This window comes from Schistocerca gregaria, unplaced genomic scaffold, assembly GCF_023897955.1.
Source record: "Schistocerca gregaria isolate iqSchGreg1 unplaced genomic scaffold, iqSchGreg1.2 ptg000378l, whole genome shotgun sequence".
Taxonomy (NCBI): Eukaryota; Metazoa; Arthropoda; class Insecta; order Orthoptera; family Acrididae; genus Schistocerca; species Schistocerca gregaria.
Window position 1 is genome coordinate 6,776,346 of NW_026061824.1, and position 27,430 is coordinate 6,803,775.

At 41.9% G+C, this 27,430-nt stretch overlaps 1 protein-coding gene across 3 annotated transcripts; it reads left to right on the top strand.

Annotated features, from left to right (window-relative positions):
- The first annotated feature begins 243 nt into the window (after nt 1-243).
- Nucleotides 244-27,430, top strand: LOC126309711 (uncharacterized). Of its 3 annotated transcripts, none has more exons than XM_049992094.1 (5): nt 244-486; nt 14,008-14,128; nt 15,748-15,869; nt 23,363-23,511; nt 27,279-27,430. In XM_049992094.1, the coding sequence occupies exons 1-3, from the start codon at nt 340-342 to the stop codon at nt 15,849-15,851; spliced, it is 372 nt and encodes a 123-aa protein (XP_049848051.1). In that variant the 5' UTR covers nt 244-339; the 3' UTR covers nt 15,852-15,869; nt 23,363-23,511; nt 27,279-27,430. The 3 variants fall into 3 exon arrangements, 2 of the variants coding, with proteins under 2 accessions (XP_049848051.1, XP_049848052.1); XR_007554357.1 differs by lacking the exon at nt 244-486 and adding an exon at nt 11,204-11,310; XM_049992095.1 differs by lacking the exon at nt 15,748-15,869.

Below are 27,430 nucleotides of genomic sequence, written 5' to 3' on the forward strand. Positions count from 1 at the left end.
AGGTTACATTGTATGGGTGCAGTGTTTACTTACCCACTTACTCGGTGTTTCCGTGGGATATACGTGGAAATGCTCTCTTTTCTTGGTATGTACTTCTTTTGATTTAGATTCCTATTAGTTATACTGATCAAGTTAACAGTGGTATAATTTACTTGATTGGTGATACGTGGTAACGTTTTTGACCTTTAGAGCAGGGTGATCTGCTAGTGCGGCTACAATATTTATTCTCCTTTCAACAGGTTTTTGGTGTAAGTGAGACACCACTTGCACCATAGTTGCTAAGAGATTTTTGGATCTTGATTCTGGTACCGAGCGCCGCGTGTTTCGAATCCGCGCCAGATGCCATGGACCTCAATTACCACAAGAGGTCTCTCCAGCTGTCACGCCGTTAGCCGTGAGTGCGCTCGCACTCCTTGCCTTCGTACATGTGAGGGCGCCACGGTGGAGCGCTTGGTCCTAGCGGCCAATAGCAATATACTCTATCAGGTATTTAAGCGCCTGCCTCTCGCTCAGCAAGTAATCTGATATTCGCGTTAGTCTATCAACAACTCGTCCACAGACGGCGTGTTTACTTGCTTTCCATGTACAAGTAGATGTTATGGATTCGTGAGGGTTCACTTGTGACCCAGTTGCTATTTGTGTGTTGTTGTTCGTTAGGTCTTGTTCGTTCATTCGTCGTTATTCGTTTCCATCTTTCGCTGGTCATTTTGTTTGATCACAGGCCGCTCCCGTTTGGTCCCGCTACGCTTTCATAAAACATTGATAAATCTTCTTTGTTTAGATATGTCTTTCCTTTCATTTTTATTTTCATATCCCAATGTTCATTAAGCACAATCTATTTGGTTTACAAAATGTAGGAAGTCTTTGTTTCCACACAGCAGGGAGATCCCATTTTATTGGTGCAATGTTTATTGGTGCAATGTTTATTTTCTCATCGACTGGGTTTTTGGTGGAAGGGAACCACCACATCCAACGTACTGACTACAGGAGACATTGGGAAAATCTTCTTTCTTTTGGTATATCCTTCATTTGCCTTACATTCTTATCAATTATATTAATCAAGTTCACTGTGGAATAATTTATTTGACTTGCGAAATGTACTAAATTTCTTGTCCTTTACAGTAGGGTCTCCCGGTTTTGTGGGTGTAATGTTTATTCTCCCTTCAACGGGTTTTTGGTGGAAATGAGACACCACATTTACCACACTAACTAACTGGTTTTTGGATCTTGATAAATCTGGTTAGTTTAGGTATGTCCTTCCTTTGCTTTATATTTTTCATAGCTATATCCCTATGTTCACTAAGAACTCGCTATTGGCATTGACAGTTTTTGGTGGAAGGGAACCACCACATCCAGCATACTGACTACAGGAGTGTATGGGCAAAGGGACTTTCTTTGGTACATCCATCTTTTGTTATATATTCTTATAGTTACATTCATCAAGTTAACAGTGGAATCATTTATTTAATATGTGAAATGTAAATGTTTTGTCCTTTACAGCAGGGTTATCTGGTTGTGTTGCTACCCTGCCGCCAATGGATAAGCAGAAGCCAGCAGCAAGTCATACTCTTAGCTCACTTATTTGTTTTATAGTTTAATTCTTAATTCCTTTGCGTGTTTTTGTGTGCTTGCATAGTTTAAGTCATAATTTTCGTGTGTATTATAGTACCTTAGAGTTGTAGCATCACATTTTAGTACCTGTGTAGTGTAAATTCGCGTAATCGCCAGTCATCTGTTTGTTTTAAACAGCTTGTGAGATAAAAGAGAGGAAAAAAGATGTTAATGATGGATAGGGACTGCGCCTGTTGTGTACGGATTCAGGGGTATTGTCCACCGTCTGTAAACAGCTGGAAGATGTGTTGGCCATGGTCGACAGGTTCCAGGCTGTTGCCTTGGGCCGTGGTGACATTAGGACAACCAAGGCGAGCGCTTTGGCGCTTGTGGAACCTGTAGCATTGCCTGGAATCTCTGGTGCCACTGCGCCCTGCAGGTCGACACTTGCCTGACGGTGATTGGCGAACCGTGGCGGGGTCACGGATACCTGGGCGGAAGGCGAAAGTTGGTGCTGGTCGCAAGGCTGTACGCTTATGCCTCCGTGACAGGTTTGAGGTTCTGCCCAGTGCTGAAAGTACTTCTTAGCCAGCAAGGGCGGCCACACCTGCTGAGTCAGTAGCCGGTCTTCCTGAGAGGTTCGGACAAGTGCAGAGGGTCGGATTGCTTGTCATGGGGAAGGGGCGAGTGATGGAGCCCCTCAGGGATATGGCAGCTAAGGACGGGAAGAGAGCCAATGTGCACTCTGTGTGCATACTGCGGGGAATCATCCAAGATGTGGAAAGGGTCCTTCCGGATGCCATGAAGGGTACAGGGCGCAGCCAACTGTGGATGGTGGCTCATGTCGGCATTAATGAAGTGTGTCGCTATGGATCGGAAGAGATTTTCTCTGGTTTCCGGCGGCTATCTGAGTTGGTAAAGACTGCCTGTCTTGATAGCGAGATGAAGGCAGAGCTCACCATCATCTGCAGCATCGTCGTCAGGACCACTTGTGGACCTTTGGTACAGAGCCGAGTGGAGGGTCTGAATCAGAGGCTCAGACGGTTCTGCGACCATGTAGGCTGTAGAATCCTCGACTTGCGCCATAGGGTGGTGGGGTTTCGGGTTCCGCTAAATAGGTCAGGTGTCCACTACACACAGGAGGCGGCTACACGTGTAGCACGGGCTGTGTGGCAGGGACAGGGCGGTTTTTTTAAGTTAGACTGTCTCGGGAAAGATCAAAAAGGGCTCCAGTCTCAAAGGGTACAGGGCAAAGGAACGACAAGAATTGACCAAGCAACAGTCGGTATTGTAGCTGTAAATTGTCGTAACTGTGTAGGAAAAGTACCAGAGTTTCAAGTGCTGATAGAAAGCACTGAAGCTGAAATCGTTATAGGAACAGAAAGCTGGCTAAAGCCGGAGATAAATTCTGCCAAAATTTTTACAGAGGCGCAAAGTGTGCTCAGAAAGGATAGATTAAATAAAGTAGGTGGTGGTCTGTTAGTGCCTGTTTGTAGTAGTTTATCTTGCAGTGAAGCTGAAATAAATAGTTCCTGCAAATTACTATGGGTAGAGGCTATACTCAACAGCCATGCCAAAATAAATAATTGGCTCCTTCTAACGACGCCCCCGAGTCAAATGATATAATACCTGAATGGATCTAGGAAAACTTGAATCACATTACAAATAAGTACCCCACTCATACTTATAATTGGTGGAGACTTCAATGTACCCTCGATTTTTTGGCGAAAATACATGTTCAAAGCCAGTGGTAGACAGAAAACATCTTCCGAAATTGTACTAAATGCTTTCTCTGAGAATTACTTTGAACAATTAGTTCATGAGCCCACATGAGAGAGTCTCCATTCTTTCCAAGCTAATTATGTAGGTATAGACCAGATATGACCCAAATTCAAAGGTACAGTATCGACAGCAATAGATAGATTCATACCGCATAAGTTAAGAAGAGACGGGAGTGATCCACCATGGTACACAAAACGCGTCAGAACACTGTTGCAGAAGCAACCAAAGAAAGCATGCCAAATTCAGAAGCACGAAAAATCCTCATGACTGGCTAAATTTCACGGAACCTCGAAATTTAGTGTGGACGTCAATGCGAGATGCTTTTAATAGTTTCCACAATGAAACATTGTCTCAAAATATGGTAGAAAACCCGAAGAGATTCTGGATGTATATAAAGTACACCAGTCGCAAAGAAGGTGCTACTAAAGCGGAGTTACTAAACACAGTATTCCATAATCCCTTCACGTAAGAAGACGAAGTAAATATTCCACAATTCGGAACCAGAACAGCTGTTAGCATGAGTGACATAAAAGTAGATGTCTTAGGTGTTGCAAAAGAACTCAGATCGCTTAAGAAAGGCAAGTCTTCTTGGCCCAGATGGTAACCAATCAGGTTCCTTTCAGCGTATGCAGACACAAGAGCGCCTTTCCTAGCAATCCTATACAACTGCTCACTTGATGAAAGGTCTGTTCCTAAAGACTGGAAAGTAGCACAGAGCACAGCGATATTCAAAAAATGAAATAGGAGTAACCCATTGAATTACAGACCCATATCACTGACCTCAATTTGCAGTAGGATTTTGAAGCATATGCGGTACTCGAACATTATGAATCACCTTCGATAAAATGAATTATTGATACATAACCAACACGGATTCAGAAAATATCGTTCTTGTGCAACTGCATGAAGTAATGAGTGCTACCGACAAGGGATCTCAGATCGACTCCATATTCCTAGATTTCCAGAAGGCTTTTGATACCGCTCCTCACAAGCTATTATTAATCAAATTGCGTGCATATGGAGTATCGTCTCAGTTGTGTGACTGGATTCGTGATTTCCTCTCAGCGAGGTCACAGTTCATAGTGATAGACGGTAAATCATCGAACAGAACAGTAGTGATTTCTGGCGTTCAGCGAGGTAATGTCATAGGCCCTCTGCTGTTCCTCATTTACATAAATGACCTAGCTGATAATCTGAGCAGCCCCCTTAGATTGTTTGCAAATGGTGCTGTAATTTACCATGTAGTAAAATCATCAGACGATCAATTCCAATTGCAAAATGAACTAGGGAGAATTTTTGAATGGTGCGAAAAGTGGAAATTGGCACTAAACAAAGAAAAGTGCAAGGTCATCCACATGGGTACTAAAAGAAATCCGATAAATTTCGGGTATACGATAAATCGCACAAATCTATGGACTGTCAATTTGACTAAACACCTAGGAATTACAATTACGAGCATCTTGAGTTGGAAATACCACATAGGTAATAGTGTAAAGAAGGCGAAACAAAGAGTGCACTTTGTTGGCAGAACACTTAGAAGATGCGACAAACCCACTAAAGAGACAGCCTACATTACACTTGTCCGTCCTCTGCTGGAATATTGCTGTGCGAAGTAGGATCCTTACCAGGTAGGATTGACGGAGGACATCGAAAAAATGCAAAGAAGGGCAGCTCGTTTCGTGTTACCGCGCAATAGGGGTGAGAGTGTCACTGATATGATTCGCGAGTTGGGGTGGCAGTCACTGAAACAAAGGCAGTTTTCATTGCGGCGAGATCTATTTACGAAATTTCAATCACCAACTTTCTCTTCCGAATGCGAAAATATTTTGTTGACACCCACTTGTGTAGAGAGAAAGGATCATCATAATAAAATAAGAGAAATTAGCGCTCGAACGGAAAGATTTAGGTGTTCCTTTTTCCCATGCGCCATTCGAGAGTGGAATGGTAGGGAAGTAGTATGAAAATGGTTCGATGAGCCCTCTGTCAGGCACTTAAGTGTGAACTACAGAGTAACCATGTAGACGTAGATGTAGAATGTTTATTCTCCCTTCAGTGTGTTTTTGCTGGAAATAAGACACCACACGCACCATACTCAATAATAGATTTTCGGAACTTGATAAATCTGCTTTGGTTAGGTATCTCCTAAGTTTGCTTTATATTTTTAAAAGTCATATTCCTAAGGACACTAGGAACGATCTATTTGCTTTACAAAATGTAAATCTTACTTTCCTCATAGTAGAGAGATTCCATTGTATGGGTGTCTGGTACCGACTGCTGTGGGTTTCGAATCCGCATCAGACGGCATGGAACTCGATGACCACTAGAGGTCTCTGTAGCAGTCGCGCCATAAGCTGTGGCTGCGTGAGCTCCTGGCCTCGAGTCTAACGTGAGGACGCCACTGTGAAGCACGTGGTCCCAGCGGCCATTGGCGACATATGCTGTCGTCTATTTATGCACCTGCCTCTCACTCGGCTAGCTACGGATGCAGATCCTTTACAACTCCCGTAAACTTGATCCCCCTCACCCACTTGTCTCTCCCATCCTCTCCCACCCCCGTCTGCTGCCGTGCCTGTTTTCCCACCTTCCACCTGCTCTCCATCTCTCCATTCTCCATACCCTCACCCATAGTGGCTTCCACCAACTTCCCCTCCCTGATGATGTCCTTCTCCCCTCCATCTCCCCCTCCTACCAATTTTGATCCTCCCCTTCCACACCCTGTGTTTTTTTCCTTAGGGCACCCTCTCTGCCTTCTCTTCCTCCTCCCTTCCTTCCCCCCTCCTCCCCCTGGGCTTCCCCTACCGCCCCCCCCCGTACCTTCTTTCCTCCACCTTCCATCTCCTCTGCCACTGGCATCTACACCCTCCCCTCCCCTTCCTCCCCCACCTTTTCCCCTTTTGGCAGGTCCCCGGACCCGTACACGTCAAGTGAACATTTGCGCACCAGAGATCATCACCTTCAGTTCTTTGTGTGTACCGTCGTGTTAGTGCCTCAGTGTTTTCACCGCCCATGCTCCATCGTTCACGTGTGTCATTTCAGTCATCATTGTTTGTGTACAAGTGCTGAACGTTTTTTTATTTTACTACACCTGTAAATGGCTCCATGTTTTTTACTCATGTGTCTACTGTTTTTTTGTCCACCATTATGGCCGGCCGCGGTGGTCTCGCGGTTCTAGGCGCGCAGTCCGGAACCGTGCGACTGCTACGGTCGCAGGTTCGAATCCTGCCTCGGGCATGGATGTGTGTGATGTCCTTAGGTTAGTTAGGTTTAAGTAGTTCTAAGTTCTAGGGGACTAATAACCACAGCAGTTGAGTCCCATAGTGCTCAGAGCCATTTTTTGAACCACCATTATGTTTTGTTTTTCTGTACCTTCCTTGTTTCTATTTGTGCTATCTGTGACCGAAGAGCGGCGTAATATTGCCGCTGCCAGCCCACCTTTTGTATGAAGTGTTAAAATAACAATAAAGAAAAAAAATTGGTGAGGCAGTCTGGTGTTCGCATTGAGTTGGTTGATATCTCGCTTACAGACATCGTGTTTACATTGCGTGTGCTTTCTTCCTGTTTATGAGGGGATCTTGTTTTAATTTCTTGAGGTTCTCTCTTGGGACCCCATTGTTTAATACTTTCTTGTTGATCTTGGTGTCTTCTTGGTTGTCTGTCATCGTGCTTGTCCTTCCATTCCCATTCGTCTGACTTGTTTGTTCGCCGGCCGCTACCATTCGATCCCGCCGCATTTTCGTTAGTGGCAATCCCCCGACCGTTCCTGCCGTCGTTACAACATTCTGGTGACAAGGTAAACCTTGATAGTTGTTCGCATCGAGGCTAAGTTGGTCTGTCTGTTGCAATAACAACAGCAGCAGCTCGTGCAGCAGCAGCAGCAGCCTCCAGTTAGACAAATTACAAAAGTCGATGTGGTTGCTAAAGGGTACAGTTGATGCCCGGTACGCATTACCACAACAGCTTCAAGTCCTCGGGTGTCCGATGCTTTCCCCACATCCGCTGTCATTCCCAACTTTTGATGACGCTAAAGATGACTGTAAAACATACTTACATAGGCTGAAACAACATTTCACGGCTTTTCAAATCACGGATGACCTACTGCAGTGGCCATTGTTTTTGTCTTGGGCCACCCCAGACACATTCTTTCTTCTCCGCAAGTTGGCACCCTTGTCTGATCCTGTAGCTCTCTCTTTCCAGGAGATATGCCTTTTGCTGTCAAACTATTATTCCTAGTGCTACTATGTGGTCGCCCCTCTGCAGGAGTTCCACCAGTGCCATAAACAGCCTGGACAATCATATCGTTCCTGGGTCATGGACTTGCAGGATCTCAGCCATCAATGTGATTTTAAATGCACCAATCAGCAATGTAAGGCTTCGTATGTGGGCTCCCTGGTCCAGAATGTGGTGGTTCAGCTGGCTCCCGATACTGAGGTCCACACTGAGGCATTGAAACTCAATAATCCCTCATTGGAAGAGATTCTCCGAATTGCCCACTCATCTGAAATTGCTGAGGTGGCTAATGAGTGTCTCAAGGCTCAGCTGCAAGTGGCTGCGATCGACGCATCTCTGTGGGTTCCACCCTTGCAATGTCGATGTGGCCCAGCCAACAGAGACCAGTGGCACTGGGACTCCTCTTTGTCTGATGTCTCTATGGTATCAGAGCTGGTCGTGTGGCCAGCTTCCATCTTGCCCACAGTGCTTTACCGCACATGCTCTAGCTGATTGCCCCCATTGCTGGAAAACGTGCATGCTGTGTAAGAAGGAGGGCCACATGTGATCTGTTTGTCATACTCGTTCGACTCACCTCTGTCCTTCACCTAATGGGCCTCAGGATACAGTAAATGCTCTGCAATCAGTCGTCCCACTGGGGGACCCATCAGTACGGAGGCTACTCCTCACGCTCCGCCTTTTTACCGAGGATGCCAGTTTTCAGGTTGGCACTGGGGCCACCATCTCCCGGATAAATATTGCATTGTATATTCGCTTGGCCTCTCCTGCATTGTTGCCGCCCTCTTGATGTTTGGTTGCCTGTGGCGACGGTTCCATTCCCCTTTGTAAACAGTCCACCTACGAACATGTTCCCTGGCTCTTTACCCTATTTGTCGTCGACCATCCCTCAGCTTCAAATATTTTTGGACTAGATGCATTTCAACTGTTTGGCTTTTCAATTTCCGAAGAAGTTATGGTCATTTCCCTGGCTGTTCCTTTTCAGAACCTGGACGATCTGTGCTCGCCTTTTGCATCATTGTTTGTGACATATCTCGGGTGTGCTTCACACTTTGAGGCACACATCACACTTCAGCCAGATGTGCAGCCTTGCTTTTTCCAGGCCAGACCCATTCTGGTGGCCTCACAACTAGCAGTCATGCAGGAACTTCATCGGCTCCAGGCTGCTGGCGTCCTCAAGTCTGTGACATACAGTGCTTGGGTGACACCATTGGTGGTTATATGGAAACCCAATGGGTCCCTTAAGCTGTTTTGGGACTTCAGTGCTACTGTCAATGCTCAGTCCTTAGTAGACACTTACCCCATTTCCCAACAGGAAGAACTTCCCGCCAAACTTGTGGGGACGAGTACTTTTCTAAGATCAACCTGGCTGAGGCATACCACCAGTTACCTTTGGATTCCAATTCCTTGAACATCTTGGTTATCAACACACCTTTTGGCTTATACAAGTACAAGCGCCTTCCATTTGGTGTCTCTTCAGTGCCAGCTAATTTGAAAATGGTTCCTGGAGCAGCTTATGCCACAGCCTATCCCAGCCTACGTTAATTATCTAGATGACATATCAGTCACCGGGCGTTCCTGCCAGGAACATTTGCACAACCTCAGCACCTTGTTTCACGCTCTGCAATCAGTGGGTATACGCTGTCACCTGGACGAGTGTTGTTTTTTTTTTTCAACTAGAAGTGGAATACTTAGGCCACTGGCTTAGCAAAGATGGCATTCACCCTTCAGATTGCAATGTCGTGGCCATTGAGGCCCTTCCTCATCTCAAGGACTTATCTGAACTCCAGGTGTTTTTGGGCAAGGTTACTTATTACTTAAAGTTCTTGCCCCAAGCTGCCTCTGTTGCTCAACCCTTCAATCACTTGCATCACAAAGGGGTACCTTTTGATAGGACTCCTGCCTGTGACCAGGCTTTTCTTCATTTAAAGGCGATGCTGAAGTGTGCCCCTTGAGTTACTCCCTCATCTCTAGATCGCACCTTGGTTGTGGTGGTGGATGCGTCGGCCTACGGCACTGGGGCAGCCCTCACACATCGGAATACCAATGGCTGAGAACAGCACATTTAAACAACAGTTGACAAAGGTAGTGGAAACATCTCTAACGACATCAGCCCTCACCCTGTTCTTGAGCACATATCCCAACACACCAACTGACGGACATAGTCTGACAGAGCTCCTCCTTGGGCGACAGTTGCAGACCCTGCTCCATTTGCTGAAGCTGTCAACTTCCCACCCCACTCTTAGCCATCTCAGCGTTACACCCCGAGCATGGCCTTGTGGGCCCGCATGTAAGGGAGCAAGGTGGGCTGTGCGTCTGCCATGGTCGTCATGGCCCATGGTCAGTGTGTGACGTCAGTGCAAGTGTCGAAAGGATTCTAGCCCCACCATCATAACCAGCTCCATCCATGTACCCCTGTCGGACTACCGCTGCCACCTCCTCCTACACTACCTCCTTCAGGTACAGACATGGTCATTGAGTCGTTGCCACTGCCCTCGGTTGCTACATCCCCGCAAGCCTACCGCCAACCATTCCCATCCTGAGCTGGATCGGAAGCTCCTTGCAACACCCTGGCCTCTGGCTTGGCTGACATGGACACCTCGGGTGTCCCTTCCTCCCCGACAATGGCAGTTGACAAGCCTGGGTCTTCTCCCATCTGCCGAACACCGCAGCACAGACAGGGGCATTTTCACCCCAATGCAGGGGGGGAGAAGGATCTGGTACCAAGCTCCATGAGTTTCAAATCCACAGGAGACCGCATGGAACTTGATGACCACTAGAGGTCTCTGGAGCAATCACCCCGAATGCTGTGGCTGCACGTGCTACTGACCCTGAGTCTAATGTGGGGGCGCCACTGTGGAGCATGTGGCCCAGTGGACAATAGCAAAATACCCTGCCTCTCACTCAGTGAGGCAGCCTGGTGCTTGCATTGAGTCAGTAGACATCTCGCTTACAGACATCGTGTTCACATTGTGTGTGCTTGCTTCCCGTTTATGAGGGGGCATAGTTTGATTTCGTGAGGTTATCTCTTATGACCCTGTTGCTTAATACTTTGTTGTTGATCTTGGTACCTTGCTTGGTTGTCTGTCATCTTGACTGTCCTTCCATTCCATTCTTGTTTGTTCACAGCTGCTCCAGTCGATACCACCACATTTTGGTTAGCGGTAATCCGTGGCATTCCTGTAGAGGTTACAACAGGTGGCAATGTTTATTTTCACATCCACTGGGTGTTTGGTGTAAGGGAACTATCACATCCAGCATACTGACTACTGGAGAGACTGGGAAATTCTTCTTTCTTCTTGTATGTTCTCATTTACCTACATTCTTATCAGTTATATTCATCAATTTCACAGTAGAATAATTTATTTGTTCTTTGAAATGTTGTAAATTTTTTATCCTTTACAACTGGGTAATGTTGTTGTTTGGCTACAATGTTTATTCTCACTTCAACAGGTTTTCAGTGGAAATGAAACACCACATGTACCATACTAACAGATTTTTTAAAATTGATAAATCGGCTTTGTTTAGGTATGTCCTTACTTTGTATTGTATTTTTGATAGTCATATCCCTATGTTCACGAAGAACAATCTATTTGCAATACAAAACATAGTAAATGGTTCTTTCCTCACAGCAGGGAGATTTCATTGCATGGGTGCAATGTTTATTTTCTCATCGACTGTGTTTTGGTGAAGGGAACCACCACATCCACCATACTGACTACTGGAGATAATTGGAAAATCTTCTTTCTTCTGGTATGTTCTTCTTTTGCTTTGCATTCTTATCAGTTACATTCTTCCAGTCCACAGTGGAAAAATGTATTTGATTTGTGAAATGTTCAAATTTTTTTACTTTACAGCTGGGTGATGTGGTTGTGTGGCTAAGTTGATTATTATCCCTTGAATGGGTTTTGTGGTGGAAATGACATACCAGATTCACCTTACTAACTAACAGATTATCAGAGTTTGATAAACAAGCTCTGATGAATTATTCTCTGGTTATCAGCTGAGTGGTGGTGTCATCTTGTCACAACGTTTCAGGGAGTACCGTGTGGGTATTAGTGGGGGCAGGGGCTGCGGCCCTGCCCAGTATCTAGACCAGGTGGCTATCCAATCTGTCTGCGGATGCCACTGCCTTCAGATCAGAGTGTTCCTGATGTATTATGTCAATTGTGGAATTCCAAGCTGCACTGAGCTGAAAACCGCTACTGCTGTTTACTAAATTGTTGTGCAGACATATCTCCACTGCCTCTTTGAAGATCGAGCCCCAGAAACTGTTGATGCTGCACAGCTTCTTCGAAGATGTGTCCCTTGATAATGCTATGTTTTGCTACCGCAGACTTGTTTGTCTGTCCTAGTCATACATTTCTGATGTATCATTGTATCTACCTGATTGTCCCTTGATAATGCTATGTTTTGCTACCGCAGACTTGTTTGTCTGTCCTAGTCATACGTTTCTGATGTATCATTGTATCTACCTGATATATTCCATCCCAAATTCGCACTCAATACTGTAAATGTGCAGTGTCTGCAACCCCAGCTGATCTTTGGTTGAGCCAAGAATATCTTTGACTTTTTTGGTGCACAAAAGATGGTCGTTATTTTGTTTCTTTAATATTTTTATGATCTTGGCTGTTGGCAGTCCAGCACATGGCAGAAACGCCACACGTTTTGCTTATCTTCTTCTTGTTTCTCCTTGTCTGCATGCAAGGCGTATCTTATTTGTGTCACAGTGTAGCTCTTAAAGAAGGTTTCCCGCATATGTGCTAACTCACATGGCAAACTCTCGCTGTCACAGATTGACCAGGTTCTTTGTACTAAGGTGTTCATTACTGTGTTACATTTTGCTGGATGGTGGCAACTCCAAGCATTGAGATATAAGTCCGTGTGCATCATCTTGCTGTAGACCAAATGTCCCAATGTACTGTCTGGATTTTTCCTGGTCAAAATATCCAAGAAGGGAAGGCAGCCATTCTCTTCTACCTCCATGCTAAATTTGATGCTATCATGTACATCGTTGAGATGGTGTAGGAACTCCTATAGTTTTTTCATACCATGGGGCCACACTACAAAAGTGTCATCTATGTATCTGTAGAACACCTTTGGTTTATGGCAGATAGTGTTCAATGCCACATTTTCAAAGGGCTCCATGCACAAGTTGGCATACCTGGGGCCAGAGGGGAACCCATGGTAACACCATCTGTTTGTTGATTTCCCACCACATTTGAAGTACATTGTGGTTAACACAAGACAAAAGAGTCTGAGTGTGTCCTCATCGAAGTGATCTTCAAGCAGAGCCTCGGAATCATCCAGAGGCACACAGGTGAAAACAGAAGTGACATCAAAGCCAGCTATTAGATCCTTCTCGTCCAGATGTAACCCTTGGAGTACCTTAACAAATTTGGTCGAGTTCTTGACATGGGGAGGGCAATGACCCACGAGTGGTTTTAACAGGTGTGCTAGGTGCTTGGCTACACCATACATCAGAGAATTTATGGTGTTCAATATAGGATGTAGTGGGACATTCTCCTTAAGGTACTTTGGGAGCGCATACTGTTTTGGTGGAACCGGTGCCCGAGGGTAAAGCTTCCTGATGGTGTTTCTGTCAAGTCTTGAGCTATTGAGAAGATTGATGGTCTTGCCTGTAACAGAAGCAATTGTGTCTTTCCCCACTTCTTTGTATGCTGGACCTTTCACTAAGATGTAGATCTTCTACCAGTAATCTTCCGACTTCAGTAGGACTGTCGCATTGCTTTTGTCTGCTGCTAAGACCGCTAGACCCCTGTGATCGTGAAGGTTCATCAGTGCCTTGTGCTCTTCTGCTTAAATGTTGTTCTCAGGCATTCTTGCTTTCTTGAGTACCCTGCTGGTCTCCCTCCTCACTTCCTCGGATGATCTCAGCGGGAGTCCACGTGTGGCTTGCTCGACATATAGATATGCAGAACAAAGCATCCCAACACTTCACCAGAAAATGATGGGTATGAAACTCATTGAAACATTGCGACAAGACTACGCCACCACTCTGCTGATAACGCAAGAAGAATGCGTCAGTGGAATACGCCAAGAAAGACTGTGCTTTGTTTAAGAATGTCCTTCCTTTGCATTATATTTTACATATTCATATCCCAATATTCACTAAGAAGAAAATATTTCTCTCCTCTAAGCAGGGAAATTACATTGTATGTCTGCAATTTTTTTCCGTCAACTGTGTTTTTGGTGGAAGGGAACCACCAAATCCTATGGGAGTAACTAGGAAAATCTTCTTTCTTTTGGTATATCTTTATAATGAGACACCGCATGTACAATATTAACCAACAGATATTCCAAACTTCTAAATCTTATTAATTATGTATGTCCTTCTAGTGCTTTATATTGTTAGATGTTGTATCGGTATGTTTACAAAGAAAAATTTATTTGCTTGACATGATGGAGTAAATCTATCTCTCCTCACAGAAGCGAGATTACATTGCATGGTTGCAATGTTTATTATACCATAGAATGGGATTTTGGTGTAAGGGAACCACCACATCCAGCATACTGAACATGGGAGATACTGGGAAAGTCTTCTTTTTTGGTATGTCCTTCTTTTGAATTATAATCATATCAGTTATATTCATCAAGTTCACAGTGGAATAATTTATTTGAATTGTGAAATGTGGGAAGGTTTTGTTATTTACAGCAGAGTTATCATGTTGTGTGGCAAGAAAGTTTATTCTCCATTCAATGTGTTTTCGGTTCAAATAAGACATAATGTGCACCTTACCAACTAACAGATTCTCGGATCTTAATAAATACATTTTTAGGAATGTCCTTCATTTACTTTAAATATTTAAAAATCAAATCTCAGTGACCACTATGAACAATCAATGTACATTACAATATGTAGCAAATCTTTATTTCTCCCAGCATGGAGATTCCATTGTACGAGTCCAATGTTTATTTTCCCATTGACTGGATACCTTGTGGAATGGAACAGCCACATGCATCATACTGACTATGGGACAAACTAGAAATCCTTGTTTTGTTTAGTATGCCCTTCTTTTAAATTTTATTCTTATCAGATATATTTCTCATGTTCTCAGTTAAATAATTTATTCTAATTGCAAAATGTAGTAAAGATTTTGTTCTTTACAGCAGGGTGATGTGGTTGTGATGCTACAAAGATTATTCTCCATTCAATGTGTTTTTGGTGCAAATGATACAAAACCTGCATCTTACCAACTTACAGATCTTTGGATCTTAATAAATATATTTTTTTTAGATATGTCTTTCATTTACTTTATATATTTAAAAATCATGTCAGAATGGTCAATGTACATTACAAAATGTTGTATATCTAAAAAATGTTGTATGTCTAACTTTCCTCACAACAGGGAGACTCCACTGTACTGGTATGTTTATTTTCCCATCGTCTACAGTCTGGTGGAAGGGAACCAAAATATGCACCATACTGACTATGGGAGATACTAGAAAGCCTTCTTTCTTTTGGTATGCCCTTCTATTAAATTTTATTCTTGTGCTTGTTTTGCTACAAATATTGTTCTCCATTCAATAATGTTTTATGCAAGTGAGACATGGTGTGCACCTTACCATCTTACAGACCTCCGGATCTTAATAAATATACATGTTAGGTATGCCATTCATTTACTTTATATATTTATAAATTATATCACAAAGGTCATTAAGGACAATCAATGTATATTACAATATGTAGTAAATCCTTATTTCCTCACAGTAGGGACATTCCATTCTACGGGTGCAATGTTCATTTTCCCATCGACTTGCAACCTGGTGGAAGGGAAACACCACAACCAGCATAATGGGTGTGGGAGATACTAGCTACCCTTCATTCTTTTGGTATAGCCTTCTTTAAAATTTAATTCTTTTCTAATATATCTCTCAAATTCAGTTTACTAGTGTTTTTGAATTACCAATTGTAGTAAAGTTTTATTTCTTTTCTTTACGGCAATGTGATGTGGTTGTGTTGCTACAAAGATTATTCTCCATTCAATATGCGTTTAGTACAATTGAGACATAACATGCTCCTTACAAAGTTACAGGTATTCTGATCTTAATAAATATGCTTTTTTAGATGTTCTTCATTTACTTTACATATTTGTTATGCATATAAAAGGATCACTAAGAAGGATTAATGTACACTACAATATGTAGTAAATCTTGATTTTGTCACAGCAGGGAGCTTCCATTGTACAGGTGCAATGTTTATTTTCCGCTCTGCTGTGAATCTGGTAGAAGGGAACCACCACAACCAGCATAATGAGTGTGGGAGACACTAGCTAGCCTTCTTTCTTTTGGTATGTCCTTTTTTTAAATTTTATTATTTTCAGATATATTTCTTAAGTTCACAGTTTACTAGTTTATTGTAATTGCAAAATGTAGTAAGTTTTGTTCTAAGCAGCAGGCTGATGTAGCTGTGCGGCTACAGAGATTACTCTCCATTCAATGTATTTTTGGTGAAAGTGAGACACTAGAATGCCTTCTTTCTTTTGGTATGGCATTCTTTTAAATTTTATTCTAATTGGATATATATATGTCTCAAGTTCACATTTGAATAATTTATTCATTACAGCAGAGTGATGTGGTTGTGTTGCTACGAAGACTATTTTCCATTCAATTTGTTTTTGGTGCAAATGAGTCACAATGTTCACCTTAGCAACTAACAGATTGTTTGATCTTAATAAATATACTTTTTTAAGTTGTTGTATTGTTGTTGTTTTTTTTGTGGTCTTCAGTCCTGAGACTGGTTTGATGCAGCTCTCCATGCTACAATATCCTGTGCAAGCTTCTTCACCTCCCAGTACGTACTGCAACCTACATCGTTCTGAATCTGCTTAGTGTATTCATCTCTTGGTCTCCCTCTACGATTTTTACCCTCCACGCTGCCCCCCAATACTAAATTTGTGATCCCTTGATGCCTCAGGACATGTCCTACCAACTGGTCCCTTCTTCTTGTCAAGTTGTGCCACAAACTCCTCTTCTCCCCAATTCTATTCAATACCTCCACATTAGTAATGTGATCTACCCATCTAATCTTCAGCATTCTTCTGTAGCACCACATTTTGAAAGCTTCTATTCTCTTCTTGTCCAAACTATTTATCGTCCATGTTTCACTTCCATACATGGCTACACTCCATACAAATGCTTTCAAGAACAACTTCCTGACACTAAAATCTATACTCGATATTAACAAATTTCTCTTCTTCAGAAGTGCTTTACTTGCCATTGCCAGTCTACACTTTATATCCTCTCTACTTCAACCATCATCAGTTATTTTGATCCCCAAATAGCAAAACTCCTTCACTACTTTAAGTGTCTCATTTCCTAATCTAATTCCCTCAGCATCACCTGACTTAATTCGACTACATTCCATTATCCTTGTTTTTCTTTTGTTGATGTTCATCTTATACCCTCCTTTCAAGACACTGTCCATTCTGTTCAACTCCTCTTCCAAATCCTTTGCTGTCTCTGACAGAATTACAATGTCATCAGCGAACCTCTATGTTTTTATTTCTTCTCCATGGATTTTAATGCCTACTCTGAACTTTTCTTTTGTTTCCTTTACTGCTTGCTCAAAATGCAGATTGAATAACGTCAGATAAAGGTTACCACCCTGCCTCACTCCCTTCTCAACCACTACTTCCCTTTCATGCCCCTCAACTGTTATAACTACCATATGCTTTCTGTACAAATTGTAAATAGCCTGTCACTCTCTTTTTTTTACCCTGCCACCTTTAAAATTTGAAAGAGAGTATGCCAGTCAACTTTGTTAAAAGCTTTCTCTATGTCCACACATGCTAGAAACATAGGTTAGCCTTTCCTTAATCTTTCTTCTAAGGTAAGTCGTAGGGTTAGTATTGCCTCACGTGTTCCAACATTTCTACGGAATCCAAACTGACCCCAAGGTCAGCTTCTACACATTTTTCCATTTGTCTGTAAAGAATTCGTGTTAGTAGTTTGAAGCTGTGACTTATTAAACTGATAGTTTAGTAATTTTCACATCTGTCAACATCTGCTTTCTTTGGGATTGGAACTATTATATTCTTCTTGAAGTCTGAGGGTATCTCACCTGTCTCATACTTCTTGCTCACCGGATGGTAGAGTTTTGACAGGACTGGCTCTCCTAAGGCTGTCAGTAGTTCCAATGGAATATTGTCTACTCTTGGGGCCTTGTTACGACTCAGGTCTTTCAGTGCTCTGTCAAACTCTTCACACAGTATCATATCTCCCATTTCATCTTCATCTTCATCCTCTTCCATTTCCATAATATTGTCCTCAAGTACATCGCCCTCTATATACTCCTTCCACCTTTCTGCTATCCCTTCTTTGCTTAAGACTGGGTTTCCATCTGAGCTCTTGATATTCATACAAGTGGCTCTCTTTTATCCAAAGGTGTCTTTAATTTTCCTGTAGGTAGTATCTATCTTACCCGTAGTGAGATAAGCCTCTACATCCTTATATTTTTCCTCTAGCCATCCTTTTTAGCCATTTTGCACTTCCTGTCGATCTCATTTTTGAGACGTTTGTATTCCTTTTTGCCTGTTTCATTTACTGCGTTATTATATTTTCTACTTTCATCAATTAAATTCAATGTTTCTTCTGTTACCCAAGGATTTCTACTAGCCCTCATCTTTTTTCCTACTTGATCCTCTGCTGCCTTCACTACTTCATCCCTCAGAGCTACACATTCTTCATCTACTGTATTTTTCCCCCATTCCTGTCAATTGTTCCCTTATGCTCTCCCTGAAACTTAAAACCCTTGGTTTAGTCAGTTTATCCAGGTCCCATCTCCTTAAATTCTCACCTTTTTGCAGTTTCTTCAGTTTTAATCTACAGTTCATAACTAATAGATTGTGGTCAGTGTCCACATCTGCCTCTAGAAATGTCTTACAATTTAAAACCTGGTTCCTAAATCTCTGTCTTACCATTATATAAGCTATCTGAAACATTATAGTATCTCCAGGATTCTTCCATGTATACAACCTTCTTTAATGATTCTTGAACCAAGTGTTAGGTATGATTAAGTTATGATCTGAGCAAAATTCAACCAGACGGCTCCCTCTTTCACTTCTCACCCCCAATCCACATTCACCCACTATGTTTCCTTCTCTTCCTTTTCCTGCTGTCGAATTCCAGTCACCCATGACTATTAAATTTTCATCCCTTCATTACCTAAATAATATCTTTAATCTCATTATACATTTCATCAATTTCTTCATCATCTGCAGAGTAAGTTGGCATATAAATTTGTACTACTGTTGTAGGCATGGTCTTTCATGTCTATCTTGGCCACAATAATGCGTTTACTATGCTGTTTGTAGTAGCTTACCTGCACTCCTATTTTTTTATTTATTAGTAAACCTACTCCTGCATTACCACTATTTCACTTTTTATTTACAACCCCATATTCACCTGACCATAAGTGTTGTTCCTCCTGCCACCGAACTTCACTAATTCCCACTATATCTAACTTTAACCTAGCCATTTCCCTCTTTAAATTTTCTAACCTATCTGCCCGATTAAGGGATCTGACATTCCATGCTCCGATCAGTAGAATGCCAGTTTTATTTCTCCTGATAATGGCGTCCTCTTGAGTAGTCCCCATTTAGAGACCCAAATATGGGACTATTTTAGCTCTGGAATATTTTACCCAGCAGGATACCATCGTCATTTAACCATACAGTACAGCTGCACGTCCGCAGGAAAAATTATTGCTGTAGTTTCCCCTTGCTTTCTGCCGTTTGCAGTAGCAGAACAGCAAGGCCGTTTTGGTTAGTGTTACAAGGCCATATCAGTCAATCATCAAGACTGTTGCCACTGCAACTACTGAAAAGTCTGCTGCCCCTCTTGAGGAACCACACGTATGTCTGGCCTCTCAACATGTACCCTTCCATTGTGGTTGCACCTACGGTATGGCGATCTGCATCACTGAGGCATTAAGGCATGCAAGCCTCCCCACTAACGTCTAGGTCCATGGTTCATGGGGGGGGGGGGGGGGGGGGTGACTAGTATGTCCTTCATTTACTCTATATATTTAAAAACATATAAAAATGATTTACTAGGAACAATCAATGTACATTTCAATATGTAGTAAAGCTTTATTTCCTTACAGCAGGGAGATTCCATTGTACAGATGCAATGTTTATTTTCCCATCAACTGGAAATCTTAGATTAGATTAGTTTTTCAGTCTATAGATCCATGCTGAGGAGATCCTCATGGATGTGGAAAATGTCAATTATTTTTTTTCATATTTTTATTTTATTTAAAGCTGTAATAACAATAATAATAGCATGAGTATATACAATACATCCTATTCTTAAGCTGATATAACAATGCTAATACATCTACATCTACATGACTACTCTGCAATTCACATTTAAGTGCTTGGTAGAGGGTTCATCGAACCACAATCATACTATCTCTCTACTATTCCACTCCCTAACAGCGAGGGGGAAAAACGAACACCTAAACCTTTCTGTTCGAGCTCTGATTTCTCTTATTTAATTCTGATGATTATTCCTACCTATGTACGTTGGGCTCAACAAAATATTTTCGCATTCGGAAGAGAAAGTTGGTGACTGAAATTTCGTAAAAAGGTCTCGCTGCGACGAAAAACGTCTATGCTGTAATGACTTCCATCCCAACTCGTGTATCATATCTGCCACACTCTCTCCCCTATAACGTGATAATACAAAACGAGCTGCCCTTTTTTGCACCCTTTCGATGTCCTCCGTGAGTCCCACATGGTAAGAATCCCACACCGCGCAGCAATATTCTAACAGAGGACGAACGAGTGTAGTGTAAGCTGTCTCTTTAGTGGACTTGTTGCATCTTCTCAGTGTCCTGCCAATGAAACGCAACCTTTGGCTCGCCTTCCCGACAATATTATCTATGTGATTCTTCCAACTGAAGTTGTTCGTAATTTTAACACCCAGGTACTTAGTTGGATTGACAGCCTTGAGAATTGTACTATTTATCGAGTAATCGAATTCCAACGGATTTCTTTTGGAACTCATGTGCATCATCTCACACTTTTCCTTATTTAGCGTCAACTGCCACCTGACACACCATACAGCAATATTTTCTAAATCGCTTTGCAACTGATACTGGTATTCGGATGACCTTACTAGACGGTAAATTACAGCATCATTTGAAAACAATCTAAGAGAACTGCTCAGATTGTCACCCATGTCATTTATATAGATCAGGAACAGCAGAGGTCCCAGGACGCTTCCCTGGGGAACACCTGATATCACTTCAGTTTTACTCGATGATTTGCAGTCTATTATTACGAACTGCGACCTTCCTGACAGGAAATCACGAATCCAGTCGCACAACTGAGACGATACCCCATAGCTCTGCAGCTTGATTAGAAGTCGCTTCTGAGGAACAGTGTCAAAAGCTTTCCGGAAATCTAGAAATACGGAATCAGCTTGAGATCCCTTGTCGATAGCGGCCATTACTTCGTGCGAATAAAGAGCTAGCTGCGTTGCACAAGAGCGATCTTTTCTGAAGCCATGCTGATTACGTGTCAATAGATCGTTCCCTTTGAGGTGATTCATAATGTTTGAATACAGTATATGCTCCAAAACCCTACTGCAAACCGACGTCAATGATATAGGTCTGTAGTTAAATGGATTACTCCTACTACCCTTCTTGAACATTGGTGCGACCTGTGCAATTTTCCAATCTGTAGGTACAGATCTATCGGTGAGCGAGCGGTTGTATATGAGTGCTAAGTAGGGAGCTATAGTATCAGCGTAATCTGAAAGGAAACTAATTGGTATACAATCTGGACCTGAAGACTTGCCCGTTTCAAGCGATTTGAGTTGATTCGCAACCCCTAAGGTATCTACTTCTAAGAAACTCATGCTAGCAGATGTTCGTGTTTCAAATTCTGGAATGTTCCATTCGTCTTCCCTGGTGAAGGAATTTCGGAAAACTGCGGTCAATAACTCCGCTTTAGCGGCACAGTCGTCGGTAACAGTACCATCGGCACTGCACAGCGAAGGTATTGACTGCGTCTTGCCGCTTGTGTACTTTACATACGACCAGAATTTCTTCGGTTTTTCTACCAAATTTCGAGACAATGTTTCGTTGTGGAACCTATTAAAGGCATCTGGCATCGAAGTACGTGCCAAATTTCGAGCGTCTGTAAATTTTAGCCCATGTTCGGGATTTCGCGTTCTTCTGAACTTCGCATGCTTTTTCCGTTGCCTCTGCAACAGCGTTCGGACCTTTTTTGTGTACCACAGGGGATCCGTTCCATCTCTTACCAATTTATGAGGTATGAATATCTCAATTGCTGTTGGTACTATATCTTTGAATTTGAGCCACATCTCGTCTACATTCGCATAGTCAGTTCGGAAGGAATGGAAATTGTCTTTTAGGAAGGCTTCTAGTGACACTTTATCCGCTTTTTTAAATAAAATTATTTTGCGTTCATTTCTGATGGATTTGGAAGAAACTGTATTGAACCTAGCTACAACTACCTTGTGATCACTAATCCCTGTGTCAGTCATGATGCTCTCTATCAGCTCTGGATTGTTTGTAGCTAAGAGGTCAAGTGTGTTTTCGCAACCATTTACAATTCGCGTGGGTTCGTGGACTAACTGCTCGAAATAATTTTCGGAGAAAGCATTTAGGACAATCTCGGAAGACGTTTTCTGCCTACCACCGGTTTTTAACAAGTATTTTTGCCAACATACCGAGGGTAGGTTGAAGTCCCCACCAACTATAACCGTATGAGTGGGGTATTTATTTGTTACGAGACTCAAACTTTCTCTGAACTGTTCCGCAAGGAGCCAATTATTAACTTAAGTCGGCTGTTAAGTATAACCTCCACCCATACCAATTCGCATGGAGTATCTACTTCGACTTCACTGCAAGATAAACCACTACTGACAGACACAAACACTCCACCACCAATTCTGCCTAATCTATCTTTCCTGAACACCGTCTGAGACTTCGTAAAAATTTCTGAAGTACTTATTTCAGGCTTTAGCCAGCTTTCTGTACCTATAACGATATCAGCTTCTGTGTTTTCTATTATCCCTTGAAGCTCAGGGACTTTCCAGCGCAACTACAACAATTTACAACTATAATTCCGACTGTTCCTTGATCCAAGCACGTGCTGTAATTGCCAAGCACCCTTTGACATTGCAGCCCACCCCGTACTTTCCCGAGGCCTTCTAAGCTAAAAAACCGCCCAGTCCACGCCACACAGCCTCCGCTACCCACGTAGCCGCCAGCTGAGTGTAGTGAACTCCTGACCTATTCAGCGGAACCCGAAACCCCACCACCCTATGGCGCAAGTCAAGGAATCTGCAGACAACACGGTCGCAAAACCGTCTGAGCCTCTGATTCAGACCCTCCACCCGGCTCTGCACCAAAGGTCCGCAGTCGGTTCTGTCAACGATGCTGCAGATGGTGAGCTCTGCCTTCATCTCGTAAGCAAGACCGGCAGCCTTCACCAAATCAGATAGCCGCTGGAATCCAGAGAGAATTTCCTCAGATCCAAAGCGACACACGTCATTAGTGCCGACATGTGCCATCACCTGCAGCTGGCTGCACCCTGTGCTCTTCATGGCATCCGGAAGGACCCTTTCCACATCAGAATGACTCCTCCCTGAATGCACACCGAGTGCACACTGGATTTCTTCCCCTCCTTAGCCGCCGTATCCCTAAGGGACCCCATTACGCGCCTAACATTGGAGCTCCCAACTACCAGTAAGCCCACCCTCTGCGATTGCTCGTACCTTGAAGGCTGAGAATGATCCTCTGAAACAGGGCAGGCAGCTGCATCTGACTCAGCCAGAGACAGTGCCTGAAACCGGTTTGTCAGACGCATCGGGGAGGCCTTCTGATCAGCCTCCGGGGACGTCTTTCGCTGCCTGCCACACCTTGGAACGACCTCCCAATCAACCACAACTAATAGTGTGAGTATATACGAAACATCATTTGTTTCTATTAAAAAATTTGTCAGTGGAATTGAAAGAGTAGGCCACTAGTAAGTCTTTCATGCTCGTTTAAAAACTGATTCTCATTTGTAACTAAATTTTTTATTTTTGCTGGCATATTATTGAAGATAAGTGTTTCTCAGTAGTTGACCCCCTTTTTGATCTAAAGTAATTGCTTTTAAGACTTTGTGCAGATCATTTTTGTTCTTGGTATTGTATGTATGAACTGAGCTGTTTGTTGGAAAAAGAGATATATTACTTAAGACAAATTTCATTAAGGAGTAAATAAACAGAGAGGCAGTAGTTAGTGTACCCAGTTCTCTGAAGAGGTATGTACAGGACGTCCATGAATTTACTCCACAAATAATACGTATTACATGCTTTTGTACTCTAAAAACTTTTGTTTGACTTGAAGCTCTTTCATTTTTATGTAACCTATGTCTGCTACCACTCGAATTACAACCACAGATTTATTGAGGTGTTACTGCAGTTCTGTGGTGTGCTTTTCGCAACTGAATTTATTATCAAGTTGTAATCTCAGGAATTTAAGACTGTCAACATCTTCTGTCTGCTCTTCTTCATACTTTATGCATTTACTGGGTGGAAACCTCTTACAGGTTCTGAATTGGATATAGTGAGTCTTTTCGAAGTTTAATGTTGGCTTTAAACCATTTATTATTATCCATGAAAATATCATTTACAGATCTTTCTAAAACTACACTCGACATACTATTTATTGCAGTACTTGTGTCATCTGCAAACAAAATGAACTCTGCTTCTGGCTGTGTAACTGATGAGAGATCATTAATGTGCACAGGAAAAAGCAATGGCCCTAAGATGAATCCTTGTGGGATATCACATGTAATTTCTTCCCATTCTGATGACTGATGACTTAATTCACTAGTCCCTTGCACTGACACCCTTTGTTTCCTGTTACCAAGGTATGACTTGAACCATTTTGCAGCACTGCCGTGACACCATAGAATTCTAATTCATTTAAAAGGATGTTGTGGTTCACACAGTCAAATGCCTTTGACAAATCACAGAAAATACCTGCTGCTTATAATTTGTTATTTAATGAATTAAGTACATTTTCACTGTAGGTGTAAATAGCCATCTCGATATCAGAACCCTTCAGAAATCCAAAGTGTGTTCTTGCTTATATGTTATTTGTGGTCAGATGGTTGAGAAGCTGCCTATACATTACTTTTTCTAAAATTTTTGAGAATGCTGGCAAAAATGAAATCAGTCTGTAGTTTGATGTTATCTCTTTATCCCCACTTTTGAATAGAGGCTTAACATCTGCATATTTTAGCCAATCAGGAAATGTCCCAGTTATAATAGACTGGTTACACAAGTAACTTCGAATTGTACTAAGCTCACAAGACTTTGCCATAATTAACTTTGTTGATATGAATAGATTATAATTTCCTGCAGCTGCTTGGTAAATAGTCACTATTATATAGGATCTGTTATTGAACTCTACATCTGTTGCACATGCTTCTAGATGCTGCTCTAAACAGAATTTATTAATGTTAGTATTCTTGATTTTATGGCAGTTTTTAATGAATGTGGCAACTCCTCCTCCATTCATATCTACTCTGCAGATGTAGGAAGCTAGCATATATCCTGAAATCTGGTGGAAGGGAACCACCACTTGCAGCATACTGAATATGGGAGATACTAGAAAGCCTTCATCCTTTTCGTTTGCCCTTATTTTAAATTTTATTCTTATCAGATTATTGTTTCTCAAGTTCACAACTGAATAGTTTATTCGAATTGCGAAATGTAGGTAAAGTTTTTTTTTCTTTTTTTTTTTTTTTTTTTTTTTTTTTAAAAAGAAAACGCAGGGTGATGTCGTTGTGTGGCTACAAAGGTTACTCTCTATTCAATGTGTTTTGGGTGCAAATGAGCCTCAACGTGCACCTACCAACTAACAGATCTTCAGATTGTAATAAATATACTTGTTTGAGTTACTACAAAAATTATTCTCCATTCAACGTGTTTTTGTGCAAATGTGCCACGAAGTTGTAATGTTCAAACAGGCAACAAAAGTATCGCCACTGCTAATGGCGAACTGCTGTTGCTTTGTAGTTGCATGTGTGAACTCTTAGTTTTCGGTGACGCCATTTAAGAAGCGCAACTTTTGTCACGCCACAAACAGTTGAACTTGGTTCTACTTTGTTGCACCATTTTGCCTTCTCCACAATCGAATAACGTCATTCCATTGCTACCTCGTGGCTGGATTCAAACCATTCTAGTGCGTATTCGTTCGTAGATAGTGCTTTTGTTTGGGAGTTTGCTATTAATATGCTGAAAAAGTGGTCAACAGCGACAATTATGAGATTCTTGGAAGTGTATCAAGAACGAGAATGCCTTTGGAACCACAAAAGCGAACCATACAAAGACAGAAATTTGAGAGATGCTGCTTTAATTGAAATAGTAAACAGTATGCGTGAATATGTACCTGGAATTGATGTAGCTACAACAAAATTAAAAATTCGAAATGCTTACATGAATGAACATAAAGAAGTACTGAAATCACTTAAGAGTGGTGCATCTACAGACGGTATTTATAAACCCAGCCTTGCTTGGTTTGAAGCTGCAGACCGGTTCTTATAACGTGTAGTCGAGACAAGAGAGATGAGAAACACTTTGGTAAGTAATATTTTATATTTATTATGTTTCCAAAACATCTTATTTAGTAATATGTACAGCCGTTTAATCAGCCGAGACAGGTGACGCCATTTTGCGAACTGCGCAATTACGAAGAATTTGTGGCGTCCTGTGTGAACGGTAGCTCAATGCGCCACTCCAGAATGACTTGACTTGTGGCGGTACTTTCGTTGCGTGTGTGAACCCGGCTTAATGAACGACTGAAACTATCGATACAATCCACAAGGTATATATGTGTTGCTGTGAATCGACATGAAAGAACAGTTATATATAAAATTACTGTGAACTTTAATAATGTCAACATAGACAGATATATTATCGCTCTATTATAAAAACTAATAATTTGCAGGACAATAATATTATGCATTGCTGCAGAACTATTTGAGAACTCTATTCAATTTTCGCACTGTTTTCATAGATGTATACGTGCGATGTAAAAAATATGTATGCTCAATTCATGTTGGTACACCTGCGTACTTTGTAAGGTCATGGATTGTTGAGGCAGAAACAGTTACGTTATACTAAGTCCAAGAGACAGTGTCATGAGAAGTCATGAGAAATGGAAAATTTTGAGAAAATTCGTGTTGATGAACATTTTGAGACAACGACTTATGTTGGGAAAGCTTATTTTGGTGAAGTACTGATTGTTATGAAGATGATATTACGAAAATATATAATATGGAAGCCATTAAACAGTATCAGTTACGTAGCATATTACAAACCCAAGGACCCATTGTAGTAACAATTACAGCAAATCCAGAAGTTACCCCTAGACAAAGAGTATTCATGGTGAGGTAATTAAATTATTTAATGTTCGTACTGTGAAGTTACCTTCTCTTTAAGTCTCTTATGCTCTGTTAATAGAGTGAACAGACTGACGGGGACTTGTGGTCCACTATTGAAACCAGGAAGACCTCACGGGTTTTTAAACACGTGTCATAATTTGATATAAAATAATTGATGATATTCAATATTTCTTCCCCGGACGAGAGAGGTACAATACATATGGGAACTTCCTGCCCGGGATTCAAATTGAATTGTTCGAACTGATACTTGTTCTATGTTCACAGATAACAATAGGTACAGTAACAGTAAATCAACCAATAAAGGGGAAGAGGAAAAGGAATCCAATGACGAAGGCAAATAACATATTTTAAAGTACGGAAGCAATTAAGAAACAACAAAATTAGGCCTACAGTTAACGGCAAGACCATGCGAAAAA

Coding starts and splice junctions, on each gene's coding strand:
- LOC126309711 (XM_049992094.1), top strand. CDS start 340: ATGCCATGGACCTCAATTACCACAAGAGGTCTCTCCAGCTGTCACGCC. Junction 487..14,007: donor ATAGCAATATACTCTATCAG/GTATTTAAGCGC, acceptor CTCTCCTCACAG/AAGCGAGATTACATTGCATG. Junction 14,129..15,747: donor TGGGAAAGTCTTCTTTTTTG/GTATGTCCTTCT, acceptor ATTTTGTCACAG/CAGGGAGCTTCCATTGTACA.